The 27,213-nt window shown below is 39.1% G+C and overlaps 1 protein-coding gene across 1 annotated transcript in view; it reads right to left on the bottom strand.

Moving 5' to 3' along the window:
* UAP1L1 (UDP-N-acetylglucosamine pyrophosphorylase 1 like 1) overlaps positions 1-26,541 on the bottom strand; it is a 60,352-nt gene extending 33,811 nt beyond the window's left edge. Inside the window, 3 exon segments of the mRNA XM_053695454.1 lie at positions 7,703-7,878; positions 12,025-12,229; positions 26,031-26,541. Coding sequence (XP_053551429.1) covers positions 7,703-7,878; positions 12,025-12,229; positions 26,031-26,319 — 670 coding nt within the window. The 5' untranslated portion in view covers positions 26,320-26,541.
* Between the last annotated feature and the right edge of the window lie 672 nt (positions 26,542-27,213).

Raw genomic sequence — 27,213 nt, 5'->3', positions numbered from 1 at the left:
TCCGCCTCCCAGTTCTCCACTCCCGGGATGTGGATTGCTGACAGGTGGCAAGAGTGAGACTCTGCCCAGCGAATTATCTTTGATACTTCCACCATTGCTAGGGAGCTTCTTGTCCCTCCCTGATGGTTGATGTAAGCTACAGTCGTGATGTTGTCCGACTGAAACCTGATGAACCCCCGAGTTGTTAATTGGGGCCAAGCTAGAAGGGCATTGAGAACTGCCCTCAATTCCAAAATGTTTATTGGAAGGAGACTCTCCTCCTGATTCCATAGTCCCTGAGCCTTCAGAGAATTCCAGACAGCGCCCCAACCTAGTAGGCTGGCGTCTGTTGTTACAATTGTCCAGTCTGGCCTGCTGAATGGCATCCCCCTGGACAGGTGTGGCCGATGAAGCCACCATAGAAGAGAATTTCTGGTCTCTTGATTCAGATTCAGAGTAAGGGACAAATCTGAGTAATCCCCATTCCACTGACTTAGCATGCATAATTGCAGAGGTCTGAGGTGTAGGCGTGCAAAAGGTACTATGTCCATTGCCGCTACCATTAAGCCGATCACCTCCATGCATTGAGCTACTGACGGGTGTTGAAAATCTATAAGAGTCCCCAAGAATGGAACTCTTGTGAGAGGAAAAAGAGAACTCTTCTTTTCGTTCACTTTCCATCCATGCGACCTTAGAAATGCCAGAACTAACTCTGTATGAGACTTGGCAGTTTGAAAGCTTGAAGCTTGTATTAGAATGTCGTCTAGGTATGGAGCTACCGAAATCCCTCGCGGTCTTAGTACCGCCAGAAGGGCACCCAGAACCTTTGTGAAGATTCTTGGAGCCGTAGCCAATCCGAATGGAAGAGCTACAAACTGGTAGTGCCTGTCTAAGAAGGCAAACCTTAGATACCGGTGATGATCTTTGTGGATCGGTATGTGAAGGTAAGCATCCTTTAAATCCACTGTGGTCATGTACTGACCCTCTTGGATCATGGGTAAGATTGTCCGAATAGTTTCCATTTTGAACGATGGAACTCTTAGGAATTTGTTTAGAATTTTTAAATCTAAGATTGGCCTGAAAGTTCCCTCTTTTTTGGGAACCACAAACAGGTTTGAGTAGAACCCTTGTCCTTGTTCCGACCGCGGAACCGGATGGATCACTCCCATTATTAACAGATCTTGTACGCAGCGTAGAAACGCTTCTTTCTTTATCTGGTTTGTTGACAACCTTGACAGATGAAATCTCCCCCTTGGGGGAGATAATTTGAAGTCTAGAAGGTATCCCTGAGATATGATCTCTAGTGCCCAGGGATCCTGAACATCTCTTGCCCAGGCCTGGGCGAAGAGAGAGAGTCTGCCCCCCACTAGATCCGGTCCCGGATCGGGGGCTCTCGGTTCATGCTGTCTTTGGGGCAGCAGCAGGTTTCCTGGCCTGCTTGCTCTTGTTCCAGGACTGGTTAGGCTTCCAGCCTTGCCTGTAACGAGCAACAGCTCCTTCCTGTTTTGGTGCAGTGGAGGTTGATGCTGCTCCTGTTTTGAAGTTCCGAAAGGGACGAAAATTAGACTGTCTAGCCTTAGCTTTGGCTTTGTCTTGAGGTAGGGCGTGGCCCTTACCTCCTGTAATGTCAGCGATAATCTCTTTCAAACCGGGCCCAAATAAAGACTGCCCCTTGAAAGGTATATTAAGTAATTTGGACTTAGAAGTAACATCAGCTGACCAGGATTTTAGCCACAGCGCCCTACGTGCCTGTATGGCGAATCCTGAGTTCTTAGCCGTAAGTTTGGTTAAATGTACTACGGCCTCCGAAATGAAGGAATTAGCTAGTTTAAGGACTCTAAGCCTGTCCGTAATGTCGTCTAGCGTAGATGAACTAAGGTTCTCTTCAAGCGACTCAATCCAAAATGCTGCCGCAGCCGTAATCGGCGCGATACATGCAAGGGGTTGTAATATAAAACCTTGTTGAACAAACATTTTCTTAAGGTAACCCTCTAATTTTTTATCCATTGGATCTGAGAAAGCACAGCTATCCTCCACCGGGATAGTGGTACGCTTAGCTAAAGTAGAAACTGCTCCCTCCACCTTGGGGACCGTTTTGCCATAAGTCCCGAGTGGTGGCGTCTATTGGAAACATCTTTCTAAATATTGGAGGGGGTGAGAACGGCACACCGGGTCTATCCCACTCCTTAGTAACAATTTCAGTTAGTCTCTTAGGTATAGGAAAAACGTCAGTACTCGCCGGTACCGCAAAGTATTTATCCAACCTACACAGTTTCTCTGGTATTGCAACGGTGTTACAATCGTTGAGAGCTGCTAAGACCTCCCCTAGTAATACACGGAGGTTCTCCAATTTAAATTTAAAATTTGAAATATCTGAGTCCAATCTGTTTGGATCAGAACCGTCACCCACAGAATGAAGCTCTCCGTCCTCATGCTCTGCGAGCTGTGACGCAGTATCAGACATGGCCCTAGCATTGTCAGCGCACTCTGTTCTCACCCCAGAGTGATCACGCTTGCCTCTTAGTTCTGGTAATTTAGACAAAACTTCAGTCATAACAGTAGCCATATCTTGTAATGTTATCTGTAATGGCCGCCCAGATGCACTAGGCGCCAAAATATCACGCACCTCCCGGGCGGGAGATGCAGGTACTGCCGCGTGAGGCGAGTTAGTCGGCATAACTCTCCCCTCGCTGTTTGGTGAAATTTGTTCACATTGTACAGATTGACTTTTATTTAAAGTAGCATCAATACAGTTAGTACATAAATTTCTATTGGGCTCCACCTTGGCATTGGAACAAATGACACAGATATCTTCCTCTGAGTCAGACATGTTTAACACACTAGCAAAAAACTTACAACTTGGTTATAATCTTTTTTAGCAAAAAACGTACTGTGCCTCAAAGAGGTACTAACGATTAAATGACAGTTGAAATAATGAACTGAAAAACAGTTATAGCATCAAACTTTAAAACAACAAAACTTTTAGCAAAGGTTTGTTCCCATTAGTAAAATAACAATAATTAAATTTGACATAAAAAATACAAAGCAACGTTTTTATTCACAGTCACTATAAGAATTCTCACAGCTCTGCTGAGAGAATTTACCTCCCTTCAAAGAAGTTTGAAGACCCCTGAGATCTATCAGAGATGAACCGGATCATGCAGGAAATATAAAAGTAACTGACTGGTATTTTTTGATGCGTAGCAAAGAGCGCCAAAAACGGCCCCTCCCTCTCCCTCACAGCAGTGAAGAGAAACGAAACTGTCACAATTAAAGCAAAAAAACTGCCAAGTGGAAAATAATGCCCAAATATTTATTCACACAGTACCTCAGCAATGTAAACGATTCTACATTCCAGCAAAAACGTTTAACATGATAAATAGTTATTAAAAAGGATTAGTGACCTTTAACAGAGTAGTTCCGGTGAAATACCATCCCCAGAATACTGAAGTGTATACATACATGTCATTTTAACGGTATGGCAGGATTTTCTCATCAATTCCATTCAGAAAATAAAAACTGCTACATACCTCAATGCAGATTCATCTGCCCGCTGTCCCCTGATCTGAAGCCTTTACCTCACTCAGATGGCCGAGAACAGCAATATGATCTTAACTACTCCGGTTAAAATCATAGTAAAAAACTCTGACAGATTCTTCCTCAAACTCTGCCAGAGAAGTAATAACACGCTCCGGTGCTATTTTAAAATAACAAACTTTTGATTGAAGTCATAAAAACTAAGTATAATCACCATAGTCCTCTCACACATCCTATCTAGTCGTTGGGTGCAAGAGAATGACTGGGACTGACGTAGAGGGGAGGAGCTATATGCAGCTCTGCTGGGTGAATCCTCTTGCATTTCCTGTTGGGGAGGAGTTATATCCCAGAAGTAATGATGACCCGTGGACTGATCACACATAACAGAAGAAAATATAATAATAAAAGCGGCTTTATCAAACCACTAACAATAGTATAATGTTAGCATATATTTTAGGATCATATCACGACACAATAATCACCCTGACCACTCATTGCTTATCCCTATTTCTATTTTGCTATATAGAGGGACATAACTAACGCACAGTTTTACTATAGTATTGTCCACTAGAGTTATATTCTCTTATTAAGACTCAACGTCGGGGCCATGACAAGTGTCCCGATTTATGTAAGAGTGGACAACACATAGCACTCAATTCTTTATGGATTCTAAATACATCCAAGATAGCCTCCTTCCTATCACATAGCAAATTAACACTTTACACAGACTAAGGATGACAGCAACAAGGCCATATAACCATAATACCTTTACAGACCATACTGGATAAATATGTGGCATATATTTTACTATTTTATGTATAATATTGTACTATGTATTGTAAAAATTGTCTCATTTTGGCATTTGCATCTTGAATATCTTAAAGATCCATTTTTCCAAGCACTATTTTTTCTTTAGATGCAATTTTTCTTTAATTGTTTATTCTTTGTTTTATGCTTAAACATAGACCCCTAGAATGGGACTTCAACTGTTTATCAAGTCCAAAAGTGACCTACAATACTGGGGCAGAAAAAAAAAGAAAAAATGAGGACTAAAACCCCTTTTAGTACATATTGGATCAGATACGAAGCCAATACTTGATTTACTGATTGTAACTTGTCTTTTTCTGTACTTCTTAACCTTAAAATTTTTTATACATAAAATGTAATTGCAGCAAAGTATTAATTTCTTCTGAAAATGTTTACGCTGGGCTTATAACATTATTCTGCAGAAACACAATAGAAAGGTCTAGTAATATACAAGGTGTTTAGAGTACCTTTAACCCCTTAATGACCGGACCATTTTTCAATTTTCTTACCCTTAATGACAATGGCTATTTTTACATTTCTGCGGTGTTTGTGTTTAGCTGTAATTTTCCTCTTACTCATTTACTGTACCCACACATATTATATACCGTTTTTCTCGCCATTAAATGGACTTTCTAAAGATACCATTATTTTCATCATATCTTATAATTTACTATAAAAATAAATATAAAATATGAGGAAAAAAATGGAAAAAAACACACTTTTTCTAACTTTGACCCCCAAAATCTGTTACACATCTACAACCACCAAAAAACACCCATGCTAAATAGTTTCTAAATTTTGTCCAGAGTTTAGAAATACCCAATGTTTATATGTTCTTTGCTTTTTTTTTGCAAGTTATAGGGCAATAAATACAAGTAGCACTTTGCTATTTCCAAACCACTTTTTTTCAAAATTAGCGCTAGTTATATTGGAACACTGATATCTTTCAGGAATCCCTGAATATCCCTTGACATGTATATATTTTTTTTTAGAAGACATCCCAAAGTATTGATCTAGGCCCATTTTGGTATATTTCATGCCACCATTTCACCGCCAAATGCGATCAAATAAAAGAAATTGTTGATTTTTTCACAATTTTTTTCACAAACTTTAGGTTTCTCGCTGAATTTATTTACAAACAACTTATGCAATTATGGCATAAATGGTTGTAAATACTTCTCTGGGATCCCCTTTGTTCAGAAATAGCAGACATATATGGCTTTGGCGTTGCTTTTTGGTAATTAGAAGGCCGCTAAATGCCGCTGCACACCACACATGTATTATGCCCAGCAGTGAAGGGGTTAATTAGTGAGCTTGTAGGTTTAATTTTAGCTTTAGTTTAGTGTAGTAGACAACCCCAAGTATTGATCTAGGCCCATTTTGGTATATTTCATGCCACCATTTCACCGCCAAATACGATCAAATAAAAAAAACTGTTGAATTTTTCACAATTTTAGGTTTCTCACTGAAATTATTTACAAACAGCTTGTGCAATTATGGCACAAATGGTTGTAAATGCTTCTCTAGGATCCCCTTTCTTCAGAAATAGCAGACATGTATAGCTTTGGCTTTGCTTTTTGGTAATAATAAGGCCGTTAAATGCTGCTGCGCACCACACTTGTAATATGTCCAGCAGTTAAGGGGTTAATTAGGTAGCTTGTAGGGTTAATTTTTAGCTTTAGTGTAGAGATCAGCCTCCCACCTGACACATCCCACCCCCTGATCCCCCCATGACCCCCCTCAAACAGCTCTCTTCCCTCCCCCACCTCACAATTGCCATCGCCATCTTAAGTACTGGCAGAAATTCTGCCAGTACTGAAATAAAAAGCATTTATAATTTTTTTAAATTTTTTTTCATACAGTGTGCAGTGATGGATCCCCCTTACCCCACAACCTCCCTGATCCCCCCCCCATACATTTCCCTAACCATCCCCATCTACCTATTTGCCGCCATCTTGGGTACTGGCAGCTGTCTGCCAGTACCCAATTTGCCCCCAAAAATTGTTTTATTTTACTTTTTTATATTAAAAATGTGTTTTCTGTAGTGTAGCAGGCCCCCCCTGAACAATCTACATACCTCCCCCTCCCAGATCCCTTACTAAACAACTGAGACACCACTTAATCGGCATCAGTTTTTTTTGTACTTGACTGCATATTTTGCGCGCGCGCACACGCAGCCCCCCCCCCCCCTGGCTGCAACCGCACACAAGGCAATATCCGATCCTGAATTATTGGAAAGTAAGACACATCGCAACAAGCTCCAGGAAGCTGCTCCCACCCACCAACATAATCGAATGATTTGCAATCAATAGCCGATGCAGAGAGGGCCACAGAGTGGCCCTTTCTGCATCGGTGGGTAAAATAGGGGATTGCAGTGATGCCTCAATATTGAGGCATCACTACAATCCCCTGGAAGCAGCTGGAAGCGATCATGATCGCTTCCAGCACTTCAAACAACAGAGGACGTGCCAGGTACGTCAATTGTCGTTAAGGGGAGTTTTTTCTATGACGTACCTGGCACGTCCTCTGTCATAAAGGGGTTAAAGGGACACTGAACCCAAAAAAATTTCTTTTGTGATTGAGATAGAGCATGAATTTTTAAACAACTTTCTAATTTACTCCTATTATCAAATTTTCTTTATTCTCTTGGTATCTTTATTTGAAATGCAAGAATCTAAGTTTAGATGCCGGCCCATTTTGGTGAACAACCTGGGTTGTCCTTGCTGATTGGTGGAAAAAATCCATCTACCAATCAAAAAGTGCTGTCCAGAGTTCTTAACCCAAAAAAGCTTAGATGGCCTTTATTTCAAATAAAGATAGCAAGAGAACGAAGAAAAATTGATAATAGGAGTAAATTAGAAAGTTGCTTAAAATTACATGCTCTATTTGAATCACAAAAGAAAAAAATTGGGTTCAGTGTCCCTTTAATATAGATTACTTCCCTGTAAGCACAAAGAGAAAACATAGCCACTGTATGCAAAGCCTCCTATTTAGCACCCAAACTTGTTTTATGTATGGTATTTAGCAGCATTTCTATACTCCAGTCCTCAAGTACTCGACCATATCAGTTTTTCAAGCTAGCTGACCTAGAGCTCAGGTGAAATAATCAGCTAATGAATGAGAACAGATTAGTAACCATGGTTACTGATTATTTCCCTGTGCTCCAGCCAGGATATCATGAAAATCTGGCCTGTTAGTGGTACTTGCAGACTGGAGTTAAACACATCATATGAACTTTATATATAATGTTTCTGTAATAACGGTGTCAACTTTCTTGCAACTTAAAATATGGGAACTGATTATATTTTGATGTATTTTTTATATAAATAAAGTTATGTAGTGCCAGTTTTCCACTTAAATGATTGTTTTACACAATTACCTGGTGCCATTGCCACTTTATCTTTGCGCTCCAAGATGGCTTTTCCATTAAACCCGACAACTGGAAGCATCCTCTGCTCAAACATTATCACATCAGACTTCTCCAGACCAAAGTAGTTGTGCTCTTCAAAGAACTTCTTTGTGGGATTCAGTGTGAACTCGCTTGTCATTATGTACCTGAGAGACAAAACAGTCTGAGATACACATTCCCCACAAACCAGCCAAGAATCTTTAACAAATGACAGTGGTGGAACAAGAAAAAATGGTCGCAGTAAATCAGAGATTGCATTGGACACCACTGATCAGCACATCTGCTGTTCCACTCTGCATTCGGCAACAAACAGTGAACGCCAGATATGGTAGTGACGTGCAACTGTCTGAGATAATAACTGTGTGACAGATTTGGGGGGGGGTTAATTCGGAATTCAATGTAATTTAAAGAGATTGTAAAGTTTAATGATTTAAGTATTTAAAAATAATCTTAAAAACAGAAGCACTTTAAGTCAAATTTACAAGCTGGAAACTAAGGGGGCACACAACGATTGGAGGAAGCCGGATTTGTCCGCTAAATACTGAAGGAGATGGGGGCGGAGGATCTGCATTATGTTTTACAGTAACAAAAGTATTTTAAAAAAGAATATTACATATTGGGCTGTAAATCATTAAAGGATTACTTTCTGTTATAATTTTTAAGCTAAACAACTAACATATTAAAGTTAATAAACATTAATTAAAACCTACTGACCTATATTTTCTCCAAAACAAAGTTTCATAACGTTCTAAAAGTTATATCTTTTATTCGCCGATGATGTCACGTTATCCTGCCCACTATTTTCAGCACTGCATGTTCAAAATACTTAAACCAATAACTTTGTGTTTAAAGCGCCATTTTGAAACCTAGGTATTGTAAACGGATTGGTACAGAGCAAAGGATACCCACTGAGTGGGTTTGGAAAACAATTAAATTTGCAGACAAGATTTCTGATATACGGTAGAGCTATGTTAATGAAATGCTATTGATAAAAAGCGTATTTGGGGTAGTTAGTTAGTAACAGGCATATAAAATATTTACTTACAGTGGCCCTTTAAACTTTACAATCACTTTAAGAAATGATCAACTTAATCCAGGGTCAATAAACCCAGGCATCAGCGTAGGGTTGCCACCTAAGCCATATTTTTCTGGACAGTTATGTACTACACATGCTGCAGGGTGTGTAGAGAGGAACATGGATAAAGCTGTCCAGCAGCGCTATTCATGTGCTATCTAGAGAAACAATGCAAATTCCTCCCTGTATACCCTCCAGCATGTGTAACAGTACTGTCCAGGACCATGTTTGAGTTGGCAGCCCTAGCATCAGGGTACTAGTGGCACCTAGAAAGCACCCCCTGAAACCTGTGAAATAGCTTGGTCCTGCTCCTTGGAAAGTGATGGATTCTCATCCTCCTCTCTCCAAATTTTGTGCAGAACGCGTAACTGGCTGAGCCCTAAGGAAAGGGTTGGTTCACTGCTGCAATGTGTGTGGTTTGCAGCAATGATTTAACCCCTTGATCACCCTGTGTTCTGGGTAACCATGGATTGAAATTTTGAGTTTTTCCCTCTATACTAAATTGTATATAATGTGTAGCTGACATTTTCATTTCTGAAAAATATTTCTGTGAAACCTTTACACCACACATACCAAAATATTTAAATTAACTTATGTACATATTTTCAAACTAGTAGATCTGGCATAAATACCATTGTGACAGGAATAGTCCACGTTATTTAGCTTTTTTTAAATTTAACATTAATTAAAACTAAAATTAATATAATTTTTCATGTTTTTTTTTTTTTTAGGGTCTGACAGGATTCCAGAAATTACATTATATTTAGCAGTGTTCTTTACAGAAACTGTTGCCAGCTGGGTGGCATTATCGTGCAACACTTTGCAATATTATAAAACTTGCGGTTATTAATAAATGTTACTTAATCTATCCAAAGCATATTTCAACATAAATGTAATAATATGCAACAAACACTGGGAAACAAAATTAGCTAACTTAAAAGGGACATTAAACACTAAATAAATTCTAGATAGAATGATGCATTTAAAGAAAAGATTAGTCTGGGAATAACATGTAGACGTGTTTATAAAGTTCCATTGGCTTTTTAAATATTGACAAAATAAGAGTAAAGTTTTAGGGTGTAGATTTACTAAATGCTGGGCTGTAGCGGATCATGTCTGAATGGAATCGCGAAATACTTGTGCAATGTCCCTGCAAATTCACAGCCAATGTTGTAACTTAGGTTACCTTCTCTGCTGTGGCCAATTAGGGACAGTTATAAATAGGTCACTAGAGTGTGCAGCCAATGGCTGTGTGGAATATAACAATGTTCTGCACTTCCATTTCTAACGGGAACTGAAAAGCTCACAATGTCAGAATGGAATTACAGGAAAAGGGGACAAAATAAATAATGAAAGTATATTGCAGAGCTTTTTTATATACACAATTGATCTTTTTATATTATCATTTCAAAGTGATTAGTAAAATACGCTGGGTGGTGCGCCCATTAATTAGGTCCTGGGGAGAACACTGTTTTAGTAATGGTTTATTTCAGTTAGAAGACTAAATTTCAAAATGTACCACAGTTGTTTTATATTATTTTTATACACTCATCACAACGGGGGCAGGGGCTACAGTGAGAATTTGTAATTGCTCATTTTGCATTTTTGTTTTGTTTTTTAACACAATCTGTTTCTTTTCATATTTACTTTTACATATTTGTTTTTACCTAAGGAGCACTGTTTAATATATGAAGTCAAAATTAAAGGGACAGTCAACACCAGAATTATTGTTGTTTTAATAGATAGATAATCCCTTTATTACCCATTCCCCAGTTTTGCATAACCAACACTGTTATATTAATACACTTTTTACCTCTGTAATTACCTTGCATCTAAGCCTCTGTAGACTGCCCCTTATTTCAGTTCTCTTGACAGTCTTGCATTTTAGCCAATCAGTGCTCACTCCTTGGTAAATTCACATGCATGAGCTCAATGTTATCTATATGACACACATGAACTAATGCCCTCTAGTGGTGAAAAAAATGTCAAAATGCATTTAGATTAGAGGCGGCCTTCAAGGTCTAAGAAATTAGCATATGAACCTCCTAGGTTTAGCTTTCAACTAAGAATACCAAGAGAACAAAGCAAAATTGGTGATACAAGTAAGTTGTTTAAAATTACTTGCCCTATTTGAATCACTAAAGTTTTTTTTGGACTTGACTGTCCCTATAATCTTCATGATTCAGAAAGAGCATTACTTTTAAGAGACTTTCCAATTTACTGCTAATATCAATTTTTGCAGTCTTTATATGTACACTTTCAAAGGGCACCAGGTTCTACTGAGCATGTGCACAATTTCACAGTGTATACATATACTAGTCTGTGATTAGCTGATGGCTGTCACATGATACAGGGGGCAGCAAATAGGGGGGGGAATAAATTTGTCACAAAAAAAAAAAAAAACACAAAAAAAGAAAAGAAAAAAAAACAAAGAACTTTACTGTTTATTTGAAACTCAGACTAAGTGCTATTGCTTTGTCTTAAAGGGCCAGTCAACACAGTAGATTTGCATAATCAACAAATGCAAGATAACAAGACAATGCAATAGCACTTAGTCTGAACTTCAAATGAGTAGTAGATTTTTTTTCTGGTAATTTTATAAGTTATGTCTTTTTCCACTCCTCCTGTACCATGTGACAGCCATCAGCCAATCACAAATGCATACACGTACCATGTGACAGCCATCAGCCATTCACACACTTATTCTTGCACATGCTCAGTAGTAGATGGTGACTCAAAAAGTTTAAATATAAAAAGACTGTGCACATTTAGTTAATGGAAGTAAATTGGAAAGTTGTTTAAAATGGCTGCTCTATCTGAATAATGAAAGTTTAATTTTGATTGAGTGTCCTTTAATTATTAACTTGTTATTCAATTCAACTGTATTTAATGGTCCTTTAGTTATTGTAGGGGGGGAGCAGTAGATCTTATAGTCAAATTAAAACCCTTATATAAGCATTAAAAGATATAATGGAATATTTGTTTCATACTAATGGAAGTGTGGGGAAAAAAAAAAGAAGTTTCTTAGCTTATCAAGCAAAAATAATTCATGTTAATGATTATCTAGAATCTTGCACAATATTTTAAGATAGTAGCTATAATATTTACCAATCAAGCAAGTTGTTCTGCGTTACAGAACTGAATATTCTAATGTTTTTAGCAGGCTGTTCCCAGGTGATGCCTGCTCTCTAGTAAATGTATAGAAAACTGCTCTCACCATGGCACTGTGCATTTGGTTCCATATTTCTCACCAGCCAGATGCTGAACCCGAAGGATCCTCTCTGCCTGAAGCTGGTACAATGTTTTCCCACTTGGCAGCCCCACACTGTACATGCCTTTAGGGTATGTCACTCCCAAGCGAGTTCCCTGGCCGCCTGCTAGCAACAGGACAGCCACCTTGTTCTGTGAGATCTGATGCAATCCTGGAGAGGAAAAAAAAAACAAAAACAATAAAATATAAATAGCACACAAGATTCAGATCAGTGCACTGTTAGTGTACAGGTTACAGTAACCCCATAGACTTTAAACCCTTAAAGGGATACTAAACCTAATTTTTTTTCTTTCATGATTCAGATAGAGCAGGAGATTTTAAGCACCTTTCTAATTTACTCCTATTACCATTTTTCTTTGTTCTCATGCTATCTTGATTTGAAAAAGCAGTACTGTAAGCTTTAGAGCCAGACCATTTTTTGTTCAGCACCTGGGTAGAACTTGCTGATTTGTTGCTAAATGTAGCAAACCAATCAGCAGCTATACCAAGGTGCTAAACTAAAATGGGCCTGCTCCTAAATTTTATTTACTGCTTTTTCAAATCAAGATATCATGAGAACAAATACAATTTGATAATAGGAGTAAATTAGAAAGTTGCTTAAAATTGCATGCTCTATCTGAATCATGAAAGAAAAAAATGTGGGGTTAGTATCCCTTTAATGACAGCCAACCTAAACTGTCTTTTTTATAAGGTGTTAAAGGGACAGTCTACACCCAACCATAAGTTTTACTTACATATGTAAACACATAAAATAAGCCTCCTGCACCAGGTCCATCATACAGTAGCTGGAATATAGTAGCTGAAAATGTAAAAAAGTCTTCGTTTATAAACAGCTGAAAATGGCCTCCAGGCTCGGCTTTTTCCTATCATGATCGACTCGTAAATAAGTTGTAATGCTCGCACACGCTAATTTACACATGCGTGGTTGAAACACTGGTGTGTTGCTTCTTAACCATTCCCCAATATTGTAGTTTGTGATTTTCGTTCCGTTTTTTTAGCACTGCTCTGCTGCATAGCACTGTATTTGAATAGCGGTAGGTTATCTCCCTCTTTCTAGTCTCTTAAAGGGACACTGAACCCAAAATTTTTCTTTCATGATTCAGATAGAGCATGCAATTTTAAGCCACTTTCTAATTTATTCCTATTATCAATTTTTCTTCGTTCTCTTGCTATCTTTATTTTAAAAAGAAGACATCTAAGCTGTTTTTTTATTCAGAACTCTGGACAGCACTTTTTTTATTGGTGGATGAGTTTATCCACCAATCAGCAAGAACAACCCAGGTTGATCACCAAAAATGGGCCGGCATCTAAACTTACTTTCTTGCATTTCAAATAAAGATACCAAGAGAATGAAGAAAATTTGATAATAGGAGTAAATTAGAAAGTTGCTTAAAATGCCATGCTCTATCTGAATCACGAAAGAAAAAATTTGGGTACAGTGTCCCTTTAATGTGCTGATCTCTAATCCCCATCCTCCTTTTGACAGCCGGTGGTTACTAATGTATCCCACACCTCTTCCCTCTTTTTTTTTTTGCTGGGCATTTTTTTCTTTGAGCCTTGGAGATATACTGCTGCCCAAGTTGAAGCACAGATTAGGAATATTAAAATAATAACACCACACACATTTACACACAGCCGGAGTAATAAAAACCTGCTCACAAAAGAAAATAAATCATTCTCTGAGACCACGCAGTTGCGCTGCCCTGCAGAGAATGCTGTGCTGTCTTGAACTAAAATGAAGCATGTTAGGACGTTGCTAGGATCTTCCTCTGGATGTCAGCACTTGGGGAATACATGAACTTGGACAGTACTGAAAGTGAGTCAGGGGGTGCTGTGGTTAACGTTAGCTATTAAAGAGCCTGTATTTTTTTATGTAAATATATTTTATAGCAACAGTTTTTGGATATGGATTATATTTATGATATATTCCATTCTCAATAGGTATATTAGAAAAATAGTCCACATCGTTATTATGTTCCCCATCAGGTTTGGTTTTCTGCTGAATAACTTCTGCAATAAGTATTCTGTAGTTTATCATCTAAGGAATAATCATCACGTCTACACAGCAAGCTTTTACCCTGTATTTTTAAGTAAAAAATGTGCCTGTCGCTCCTGTATTTACAAATTTGCCTGCAGTGTCTATTAAGTCTAAAAAAACTTTGAAACAGCCGGTGTCTAGGGAACATCTGACTTTCCACACATCACTGCACAAGGGGTCGTCTGCACATCTATTTACCACATTTGATTCATTTCAAATACAAACTCAAGCCCTCACACTTCCTTATCACATGTGTCTATAAATGTACAGACGATCCCTTGTGTAGTCATGTGTGAAGAAGGATCGAGTGTTCCCTGCACAACGGCTGCTTCAAAGGATTCAGGCAGAAGTAAAAAAATATATGCTTCTTATAGATATCCAAAGGTATGCTCACTAGGTATTTAGCATGTATTCATTCTTCGACATGGCTTAGCCCTAGAAGCTGCAAAGATTTAAATAAAAAAAAAAAAAAATCACAGCTCAAGCAATGTATGCACAAGGACAATTTCAGTGGGAAGTGGAAGGCGCAATATTTTCTATGATAAAGTGAATATCTGAAAAAAATGCTTAAAACTAAAAAAATATACCTATTAAGAATTTCTAAATGAAAATTTAATCTTTTAAATGATTATTTTATTACAAAAGTCACTATGATGGATGTATGCAGTATATCTGCAACACTGCAACTGTGTGTGTGAATGTGCACGTTTGAGTATATGTGCTTTTGTGTGTGTGAGTGTATGTGCTTCTGTGTGTGTATGTGTGTATGTGCTTCTGTGTGTGTGAGTGTATGTGTTTCTGTGTGTGTATGTGAGTGTATGTGCTTCTGTGTGTGTGAGTGTATGTGCTTCTGTGTGTGTGTATGTGAGTGTATGTGCTTCTGTGTGTGTATGTGCTTCTGTGTATGTGTGTGTGTGAGTGTATGTGTTTCTGTGTGTGTATGTGAGTGTATGTGCTTCTGTGTGTGTATGTGCTTCTGTGTATGTGTTTCTGTGTGTGTATGTGCTTGTGTATGTGCTTGAGTGTATGTGCTTGTGTATGTGAGTGTATGTGCTTCTGTGTATGTGTGTGAGTGTATGTGTTTCTGTGAGTGTATGTGCATTTGTATGTGTGTGTGTGTGTGAGTGTATGTGCGTGTATCATGTGCGCGTGAGTGTATGTGCTTGTGTGTGTGTGTGTGTGTGTGTGTATGTGCGTGTATCATGTGCGCGTGAGTGTATGTGCTTGTGTGTGTGTGTGTGTGTGTGTGTGTATGTGCGTGTGAGTGTATGTGCTTCTGTGTGTGTGTATGTGTTTCTGTGTGTATGTGAGTGTATGTGCTTCTGTGTGTGTGAGTGTATGTGCATGTGTATGTGAGTGTATGTGCGAGTGTATGTGTTTCTGTGTGTGTATGTGAGTGTATGTGCTTCTGTGTGTGTGTCTATGAGTGTATGTGTTTCTGTGTGTGTATGTGAGTGTATGTGCTTCTGTGTGTGTGTCTATGAGTGTATGTGTTTCTGTGTGTGTATGTGAGTGTATGTGCTTGTGTATGTGCTTGTGTGTATGTGTGTGAGTGTATGTGTTTCTGTGAGTGTATGTGCATCTGTATGTGTGTGTGAGTGTATGTGCGTGTATCATGTGCGCGTGAGTGTATGTGCTTGTGTGTGTATGTGCGCGCATCTGTATGTGTGTGTGTGTGAGTGAGTGTATGTGCTTGTGTGTGTGTGTATGTATGTGCGTGTGAGTGTATGTGCTTCTGTGTGTGTATGTGCGTGTATCATCTGTATGTGTATGTGAGTGTATGTGCTTATGTGTGTGAGTATGTGCGTGTATGTGCTTCTGTGTGTGAGTGTATGTGCATCTGTGTGTGTGTGCGTATATGTGCTTCAGTGATTTGATTTAGATTCTTGATATTTTTTATTAATTCTACCCATTAAATTAAAGGGATGTGAAATCCCAATTTTTTATTTCATGATTTAGAAATAGCATGCAATTTTAACCCCTTAGTGACCAGAGCACTTTTCCATTTTCTGTCCGTTTGGGACCAAGGCTATTTTTACATTTTTGCAGTGTTTGTGTTTAGCTGTAATTTTCTTCTTACTCATTTACTGTACCCACACATATTATATACCGTTTTTCTCGCCATTAAATGGACTTTCTAAAGATACCATTATTTTCATCATATCTTATAATTTACTATAAAAAAAATTATAAAATATGAGGAAAAAATGGAAAAAAACACACTTTTTCTAACTTTGACCCCAAAATCTGTTACATATCTAAAACCACCAAAAAACACCCATGCTAAATAGTTTCTAAATTTTGTCCTGAGTTTAGAAATACCCAATGTTTACATGTTCTTTGCTTTTTTTGCAAGTTATAGGGCCATAAATACAAGTAGCACTTTGCTATTTCCAAACCATTTTTTTCCAAAATTAACGCTAGTTACATTAGAACACTGATATCTTTCAGGAATCTCTGAATATCCATTGACATGTATATATTTTTTTTTAGTAGACATCCCAAAGTATTGATCTAGGCCAATTTTGGTATATTTCATACCACCATTTCACCGCCAAATGCGATCAAATACAAAAAATTGTTCACTTTTTCACGAATTTTTTCACAAACTTTAGGTTTCTCACTGAAATCATTTACAAACAGCTTGTGCAATTATGGCATAAATGGTTGTAAATTCTTCTCTGGGATCCCCTTTGTTCAGAAATAGCACACATATATGGCTTTGGCGTTGCTTTTTGGTAATTAGAAGGCCGCTAAATGCCACTGCGCACCACAAGTGTATCATGCCCAGCAGTTAAGGGGTTAATTAGGGAGCTTGTAGGGTTAATTTTAGCTTTAGTGTAGTGTAGTAGACAACCCCAAGTATTGATCTAGGCACATTTTGGTATATTTCATGCCACCATTTCACCGCCAAATGCGATCAAATTAAAAAAAACGTAAAATTTTTCACAATTTTAGGTTTCTCACTGAAATCATTTACAAACAGCTTGTGCAATTATGGCACAAATGGTTGTAAATGCTTGTCTGGGATCCCCTTTGTTCAGAAATAGCAGACATATATGACTTTGGCGTTGCTTTCTGGTAATTAGAAGGCCACTAAATCCTGTTGCGCCTCACACGTGTATTATGGCTAGCAGTGAAAGGGTTAATTAGGGAGTTTGTAGTGAGCTTGCAGGGTTAATTTTAGCTTTAGTGTAGAGATCAGCCTCCCATCTGACACATCCCACCCCCTGATCCCTCCCAAACAGCTCCCTTCCCTCCCCCACCCCACAATTGTCCCCGCCATCTTAAGTACTGGCAGAAAGTCTGCCAGTACTAAAATAAAAGAGTTTTTAAAAAAAAATGAATTTTTTTTTAGCATATTTACATATGCTACTGTGTAGGATCCCCCCCTTAGCCCCCAACCTCCCTGATCCCCCCCAAAACCGCTCTCTAACCCTCCCCTCTGCCTTATTGGGGGCCATCTTGGGTACTGGCAGCTGTCTGCCAGTACCCAGTTTACAATAAAAAGTGCTTTTTTTTGGGGTTTTTTGTTTTTTTTCTGTAGTGTAGCTTCCCCCAACCCCCCACCCCCCACAAACAAACCCCCACCACCTTGCTGATTGTATATATTTTATTTTGATTATATTTTTTATTTCCCCATTTTCTGCAGTGTAGCGGTTCCCACCCGCTCCCTCCCCGTGCACGCGCCCGCCCCCACCCTCCCGTGCACGCGCCCGTGCGCGCCCCCAGCCGCCCACGATCCCGCCCCCCTTCAGATCCACATGGCCATCGATGGCCGCCACCCGCCTCCCGGTCCGGCTCCCACCCACCAACGCCGGTAGCCACCGATCTCCGGTGCAGAGAGGGCCACAGAGTGGCTCTCTCTGCACCGGATGGCTTACAAACGTTATTGCAGGATGCCTCCATATCGAGGCATCACTGCAATAACCGGAAAGCAGCTGGAAGCGAGCAGGATCGCTTCCAGCTGCTTTCCACACTGAGGACGTGCAGGGTACGTTCTCAGGCATTAACTGCCTTTTTTCTGAGGACGTACCCTGCACGTCCTCAGTCGTTAAGGGGTTAAATAACTTTCCTTTGTTGAAAAAACTATCCAAATAGACTCAGTAGCTGCTGATTGGATGCTGCTCATAGATGCCTTGTGTGATTTGCTCATCCATGTGCTTTGCTATTTCTTCAACAAAGGATATCTAAAGAATGAGGCAAATTAGATAATAAAAGTAAACTGGAATGCTGTTTAACCCCTTAAGGACCACAGCACTTTTTCATTTTCTGACCGTTTGGGACCAAGGCTATTTTTACATTTTTGCAGTGTTTAGTTGTAATTTTCCTCTTACTCATTTACTGTACCCACACATATTATATACTGTTTTTCTCGCCATTAAATATAATTTACTATTAAAACAATTATAAAATATGAGGAAGAAATGGAAAAAACACACTTTTTTTTAACTTTGACCCCCAAAATCTGTTACACATCTACAACCACCAAAAAACACCTATGCTAAATAGTTTCTAAATTTTGTCCTGAGTTTAGAAATACCCAATGTTTACATTTTCTTTGCTTTTTTGCAAGTTATAGGGCCATAAATACAAGTAGCATTTTGCCATTTCCAAATAATTTTTTTTTCAAAATTAGCGCTAGTTACATTGGGACACTGATCAGGAATCCATATCCCTTGACATGTATATCTTATTTTTAGAAGACAACCCAAAGTATTGATCTAGGCCCATTTTGGTATATTTCATGCCACCATTTCACCGCCAAATGCGATCAAATAAAAAAAAAAATCATTCACTTTTTCACAATTTTTTTCACAAACTTTAGGTTTCTCACTGAAATTATTTATAAACAGTGCAATTTTGACACCAATGGTTCTAAATGCTTCTCCTGGATCCCATTTGTTCAGAAATAGCAGACTTATATGGCTTTGGCGTTGCTTTTTGGTAATTAGAAGGCCGCTAAATGCCACTGCGCACCACACGTGTATTATGCCAAGCAGTGAAGGGGTTAATTAGGGAGCTTGTAGGGTTAATTTTAGCTGTAGTGTAGTAGACAACCCAAAGTATTGATCTAGGCCCATTTTGGTATATTTCATGCCACCATTTTACCGCCAAATGCGATCAAATAAAAAAAATTGTTCAGTATTTCACAAATTTTAGGTTTCTCACTGAAATTAATTACAAACAGCTTGTGCAATTATGGCACAAATGGTTGTAAAAGCTTCTCTGGGATCCACTGTGTTCAGGAATAGCAGACATATATGGCTTTGGCATTGCTCTTTGGTAATTAGAAGGCCACTAAATGCCGCTGCGCATCACACGTGTATTATGTCTAGCAGTGAAGGGGTTAATTAGGTAGCTTGTAGGGAGCTTGCAGGGTTAATTTTAGCTTTAGTGTAGAGATCAGCCTCCCACCTGACACATCACACACCCTGATCCCTCCTAAACAGCTCTCTTCCCTCCCCTACCCCACAATTGTCCCCACCATCTTAAGTACTGGCAGAAAGTTTGCCAGTACTAAAATAAAAGTTTTGGGGTTTTTTTTGGTTTTTAAAAACAAAAAAAAACAATCATTCTTCTGTGTAGGATCCCCCCCTTAGCCCCCAACCTCCCTGATCCCCCTCCCAAAACAGCTCTCTAACCCTCCCCCTCTACCTTATTGGGCGCCATCTTGGGTACTGGCAGCTGTCTGCCAGAACCCAGTTTGAAATAAAATGTTTTTTTTTTTTTATATTTTATTAACACCTTTTTAATCTTTTCTGTAGTGTAGCTGCCCCCCCTCAAGATTCAACCCCCCACCCTCTTCCAGATCCCTTAATTGAACATTTCCCCCCTCCCCAGTCCTCTCTCCCACCTTGCTGTAGAAATTTTTTGTGCCATAGTGTCACTGCGCCCGCCTCCGTGCACATGCGCACGCCCCCGCACACGATCCCGCCCCCCTCCAGCACTTCCTCCACTGATGGCTGCCTCCCTGCATCCGGCTCCCACCCACCAACGATCATGGCCATTGATGGCCGATGCAGAGAGGGCCGCAGAGTGTCTCTCTCTGCATTGGACTGCTAGAAAACGTTATTGCAGGATGCCTCAATATCGAGGCATCACTGCAATAACATGAAAGCGGCTGGAAGCGATAAGGAACGCTTCCACCGCTTTCAAGGACCAACGACGTATGGGGTACGTCCTTGGTCGTTAACTAAATTTTTTCGCAGGATGTACCCCATACGTCGTTGGTCGTTAAGGGTTTAAAATTGTATTCCCTATCTGAAACATGAAATAAACATTTTGGGTTTCATGTCCCTTTAACTTGCAAAATATCGAAACATTTCTTCAAAATAATAATTTATGGTGCTTGAAAATTATTTTGAAAATAATGGAAGGCTATTGCTTCAGACCTGAGGAAGAGAGGTAACTCTTGAAAGCTAGTCATTTCCTACGCAAAGTCCAATAAAAAAAAGGATTACTGCATACTGCAATACTCTTGATATTTAGATAGATATTCAACTACTGGACTTATATGGATTCTACTACAATATATATATATCCCTTATTGATTACACACAACAGCGCTCCACTCGTAATGTAGCCTTGAATCAGCACACAGTGTCTTAATCTTATCCCACAAAAGTAGTGATTCATAAATAATGAGGAGCCAAAGTTCATTAGACATTACTAGCAATAACATAAATCAATAATTGAAGAAAATAAATATTACCACAAGATTATAAAGATTATTTATATTATAATATTCACTCACAGTACAAAAAAATTCACATGTAAAAAGTAAACAGAACTGCCACTAGACAGCCACAATAACTATTTCTAGTTGTAGGAACTGATGCTGGTCCGCCTACAATAAATGTCCCCTGCATTTCTGGCAGGGGCAAAAAAACTGCACATGTGCAATTTGAAATGCTAACTGAAAATTATGAAACGTGCACTACTAAACTGTCACACAAGAAAACCACTAACTGGACAAGAAGAAAGCTGTGGGCGGAGCTTGCCAGCCATTTTCAGTTGCTAACAAACGATGATTATTTAAAAGTTTCATGTACTTCTTACAAGCTTATAGATGTGTAACCCATTGAAAGATGCTTGTCTGGTATGTAACAATGAGTAATAAAGAATAAGTATTGGGTGTAGACTGTCCCTTTAAATATAACGTGGGCCTCATTGACAGCTGTGAGATCAAACTATTTCTGAATGCCTCAGGTAGTGAGACATGTAGTAATATTGTGGTCTCAGCAAGGTCAAAACACCTTAGGACACGCAACATAAAGGGTAGATCAGTGTCGCTGGTTACAGGGGTACATGACCCCTTGTTAAAGTGAAGGTAAACTTTAGCTAATCAAATGCCATATATGTATTCTTTGCCATTAAAAAAGTTTTTTTTTTCTGTGAACAGGGTTAAATCTGTATTTATAGCACACACATATACACACATACAGGTAGCCCTCAGTTTACGCCGGGGTTAGGTTCCAGAAGGAATGGTTGTGAATCGAAACCGTTGTAAATTGAAACCCAGTTTATAATGTAAGTCAATGGGAAGTGAGGGAGTTAGGTTCCAGGCCCCTCTCAAAATTGTCATAAGTAAGACCTAATACATTATTTTTAAAGCTTTGAAATGAAGACTTTAAATGCTAAACAGCATTATAAACCTGATAAAATAATCACACAACACAGAATATATAATTAAACTAAGTTAAATGAACAAAAACATTTGCTAAACAGCATTATAAACCTAATAAAATAATCACACAACACAGGCTTTGCTTGCATTTTTCTGCAAACAGTTCTTTCTATGCATTCCAATCTGGACTGATTTATAGACAGGAAGATCTTGTTCCTTTGAAATCTGCTCGATAGCTCAGGTCTGGTTAAACTGATTAATTTGAGCTTGCTTGGCTTGCATATCTTTACTGCAACACAAGCGGACAGCTCCACCTACTGGCTATTTTAATCAATGCACTACTTCTCAATGCTCTTCAATAGCAGTCACATGACTGAAAAAAAAAGGTTGTTATTCTGAAACGGTGCAAATTGAACCATTGTAAACCGAGGGCCACCTGTGTGTGTATATATATATATATATATATATATATATATATATATATATATATATATATATATATATATATATATATATATATATATATATATATATATATATATATATATATATATATACATACATATATACATACATATATACATACATGCATATATACACACACACACACACAGTATCTCACAAAAGTGAGTACACCCCTTTACATTTTTGTAACTATTTTATTATATCTTTTCATGTGACAACACTGAAGAAATAACACTTTGCTACAATGTAAAGTAGTGAGTGTACAGCCTGTATAACAGTATAAATTTGCTGCCCCCTCAAAATAACTCAACACACAGCCATTAATGTCTAAAACGTTGGCAACAAAAGTGAGTACACCCCTAATTGGAAATGTCCACATTGGGCCCAATTAGCCATTTTCTCTCCCCGGTGTCATGTGAGTTGTTAGTGTTACAAGGTCTCAGATGTGAATGGGGAGCAGGTGTGCTAAATTTGGTGTTATCACCCTCACACTCTCTCATACTTGTCCACTAGAAGTTCAACATGGCGCCTCATGGCAAAAGCCTCTCTGAGGATCTGAAAAAAATAATTATTGCTTTACATAAAGATGGCCTAGGCTATAAGAAGATTGCCAAAACCCTAAAAATGAGCTGCAGCACAGTGGGCAAGACCATAAAGCGGTTTCACAGGACAGGTTCTACTCAGAACAGGCCTCGCCATGGTCGGCCAAAGAAGTTGAGTGCACGTGCTCAGCGTCATATCCAGAGGTTGTCTTTGGGAAATAGACGTATGAGTGCTGCCAGCATTGCTGCAGAGTTTGAAGGGGTGGGGGGGTCAGACTGTCAGTACTCAGACCATACGACGCACACTGCATCAAATTGGTCTGCATGGCTGTCGTCCCAGAAGAAAGCCTCTTCTAAAGATGATCCACAAGAAAGCCTGCAAACAGTTTGCTGAAGACAAGCAGACTAAGGACACGGATTACTGGAACCATGTCCTGTGGTCCGATGAGACCAAGATAAACTTATTTGGTTCAGATGATGTCAAGCGTGTGTGGCAGCAACCAGGAGATGATTACTAAGACAAGTATGTCTTGCCTTTAGTCAAGCATGTTGGTAGGAGTGTTATGTTCTGGGCCTGCATGAGTGTTGCCGGCACTGGGGAGCTACAGTTCATTGAGGGAACCATGAATGCCAACATGTACTGTGAAATACTGAAGCAGAGCATGATCCCTTCCGAGACTGGGCCGCAGGACAGTATTCCAAGATGATATTGACACCAAACACACCTCCAAGACGACCACTGCCTTTGAAAGAAGCTGAGGGTAAAAGGTGATGGACTGGCCAAGCATGTCTCCAGACGTAAACCCTATTGAACATCTGTGGGGCATCCTCACATCCACCAGCTCTGTGATGTCGTCATTGAGGACTGGAAGAGGACTCCAGTGGCAACCTGTGAAGCTCTAGTGAACTCCATGCCCAAGAGGGTTAAGGCAGTGCCAGAAAATAATGGTGGCCACACAAAATATTGACATTTTGGGCGCAATTTGGACATTTGCACTTGAGGGAGTACTCACTTTTGTTTCCAACGGTTTAGACATTAATGGCTGTGTGCTGAGTTATTTTTGAGGGGACAGCACATTTACACTGTTATACAGGCTGTACACTCACTACTTTACATTGTAGCAAAGTGTCTTTCTTTAGTGTTATTACATAAAAAGATATAATAAAATATTTACAAAAATGGGAGGGGTGTACTCAATTTTGTGAGATACTACTATTTTTTTAATTGTCTGTTTGTGTGAATCCGTTTGCTGTGTTGGAGGTATAGGAAAGAGTTTTTCTAATAACTATGTTGTACTTTTGCTGTGCTGAATTTTTTTCCTAATTGATTGCGCATGCGCGATTGTCTATGAACGCTTGCTAACAATCCAACTGAGGATTGTATTACGATTGGAGGATTCAATTAAAAAGAAAGTAAATAAGTAACAGTGGGGGGAGTTTGGCGACCATATCTACATGGAACAAACATGTATTTTGATTACTCCAATACCGTTAGAGCTATTCAACATGCGATGCAGTTGCATCTTCTATTCCTGAATTGAAGGTAAAGTTATCCAGTATTGCAGCTAACCAAACATTTCTCAATAGTATCTTAATGTATTCGCCAAGTATTTATTTTTTTATTACTGGTATATTTATCCGTAAAAATATATTTCAAATTCCCTCACCATTTGGCCGCCGACTCCTTTCCAAGCCCTACTTCCCTGTTCTGCAAGCTGTGATGTCTTGAGCGGTCCCATCCGCTCTCTACGTCTCTTAACAGTGTGCATGTGCTACTCTCCGATGCAGTCTACAACATATTAAGGGATTCCAACCTGGAACTAGAATGCATGCGCAAAACGGGAGCGCGCAAGGTGTGGAATCCACAGAAAAATGTAATTGCACATGCACTCTTGAATACGTGGGCGGGTGACGTCTAGTGACGGTCGCCTAACGGCCTACATTTCAATAGGACAATAGAAAAACGTGATCAAAAGGTAATATATATATATATATATATATATATATATATATATATATATATATATATATACACACACATATACACAGTATATATATATATATATATATATATATATATATATATATATATATATATATATATATATATTATATATATATTTTAAATTTATTTATTTTCGGGTTGACTAAAAATGTTTAATAACTTGCCTTAAAACAGTTTATAACTTGATTTATACGCAGAGCTGAAAAAAAAATGATGAATGAAACCTATATTTATTTGACTCCATAAACGGAATACTGGATAGAGACTAAGGTAACTTTACCTTCACTAAGTTGCATCAGGTGTCGACTATCCCTTTAAGCAGACTATGGTGCCCTTGTACTGACAACAGATTCAGTGTAAAGTAGATTGTTTTGCTGATCAGTACAGTGTATGATATAGGGTCCCTTGACTGATTATAGTAATAAAAAGGGACCATGAGGCAAATAAACAGGGTAATATGTCTCTAATGAGTACAAAGCACAGGGTCAACAGACAAGGTTCTCTGATAGGCAAAATACAGTGACACTGGGTGTCAGTAGTTTGGCATTCTGACAATAGGTATGGCAATAAGCCATCAGGAAGTACACAGGTCATTGAGCCGTATGGAGAATCAAGTATCTCTGGGAAGGTAACCAAATTATTGTGAATGCTACAGGGGTCTGGATGAGATATGGAATCATGTGGGCATGTTATATTTTAATATAACTTTGCTGGACACTGCGTCACTGGTCAGCATAGGATGTGCTGCTAAAGTATAACATATTGGCTACATCTTAATGATTATAAAACAAATTAACATCCTTTTTACTGTAATTATTTTTCAATAGCCAAATTCCAACTATTATTTGTCTTGTTTAAAGAAGGCAACCTGGGCTTTAGTCTGCAGACAACAAAAACTAGCCACTGTCATAAAGTTAGTATAAAGTGATTCATTTTGAAGGTGTTATCAGTTAAAGCTAGTGACAGATATGTGGCAGACCTAGCCTTGAGAAGTCAGCAGGGTGCATTTCAAAGTTCCGAGAGCTAGAAATTGCTCATTTTCACAGTTAAATTACACGAAAGGGGGGCAAATAAATAAGGAAATATATTGCAAAGTTGTTCCAATATACAGAACTAAACATTTTATATAAAAAAATCTCAAGATGTTGTCTGTCCCTTTAATTGTCAAACTGTGTTCAGCAGGAAGGATAATGCAGTGACATTTTGGGAGATAAAGTACAGGATACAGGAGTATCTGTCATACAGCGGGCACGAGGATAGCTAATAACTCACCTTCAGCTTCCCAGCTCTTCAGTTTCTGGGGGCAGCTTGTGCTCACGCTACCCAGGCGTTCAGGCGGCACGGGTCTCATGTTTAATTCTAGGCTCGGTGCTGAGCTGGTCTCCCGGGTGTAGGCTTCCAGGGCCCGGTGACAGTGCTCCTTCAGCTCCTCGGGCTCCAGCAATGCCAGGTCCCCCAGCAGTCTCTGTTGTTCCTCTGGACCGAGCTCTCCCCAGAACCGCAGCAGCTCTTCCTGTCCGGCATCCTGTAGGCGGCGGCGCGCATCAGCCAGAGACTCCATAAAGTCAAAAGCGACTGCGAGACCCCGTGTTTGTGTTGTAGTAAAGAGCGGCTGACACTGTACACTGTCAATTATGTACTGAGGCACCAGACCCGCTACTTACTCTACGGGTTGCTATGGAGACCTGCTGCTGAGTTACTATGGAGACACTTCAGACAGGACCAGGCAGACTGCAGACAGAGTAAAAACTTTCTGAGGGAAGAGAAAGCACATGACATTCGAGGTAGGCGTGGGAAAGGTGCACATGACATTTGAAAAGGCGGGACGACAAGTGCGCGTGACATAGAAAGCGGCGAATCAAGAAGTGCACGTGACTTAAAGGGGCGTGGCGACTATCGCACCTGACATTTGGATGGGGAGGGGCTGCGACGGGCTCGTGATTTGGGATTGGAATTATATATAGTTTGAGTTAGGGTGCGGGTAAAACAAAGGGAGGGAACCAAATAAAACTTTACTGGTGTCTATTTGTGTCACTAAAATGTATTTGGGGTGAGAGAGACTTACTGTGACCACGCTTTACAGAATAATCTGTTTTATGCTGAAATATGTATTGTGTGTGTATAATTATATGTTATGCAATAAAACATTAAGACCTATAGCCATTTTAGGCAGAAATCCTTAAAACCCATATTTTTTTCTTTCCATTCAGATAGAACATAGAATTTAAAACAGCTTTTCATTTAACATATATTATCAGATTTGATTCATTCTCTTGGTATCCTTTGTTAAAGGAGCAGCAATTCACTACTGGGAGCTAGCTGAATACTTTAGCACAGCCAATCACCACAGGCTTATATGAGCAGTCACCAATCACCTACTAGCTCCCAGTAGTGCTTTACTGCTCCTAAACCTACTTAGGTGGTACTTTTCAACAAAGGATAATACCAAGAGAAC

The sequence above is a fragment of the Bombina bombina genome, chromosome 12 (assembly GCF_027579735.1).
Source record: "Bombina bombina isolate aBomBom1 chromosome 12, aBomBom1.pri, whole genome shotgun sequence".
In the NCBI taxonomy this organism is placed as follows: domain Eukaryota; kingdom Metazoa; phylum Chordata; class Amphibia; order Anura; family Bombinatoridae; genus Bombina; species Bombina bombina.
Note: the sequence above shows the minus strand (reverse complement) of the source record. Positions and strands in the feature narration are given on the sequence as shown.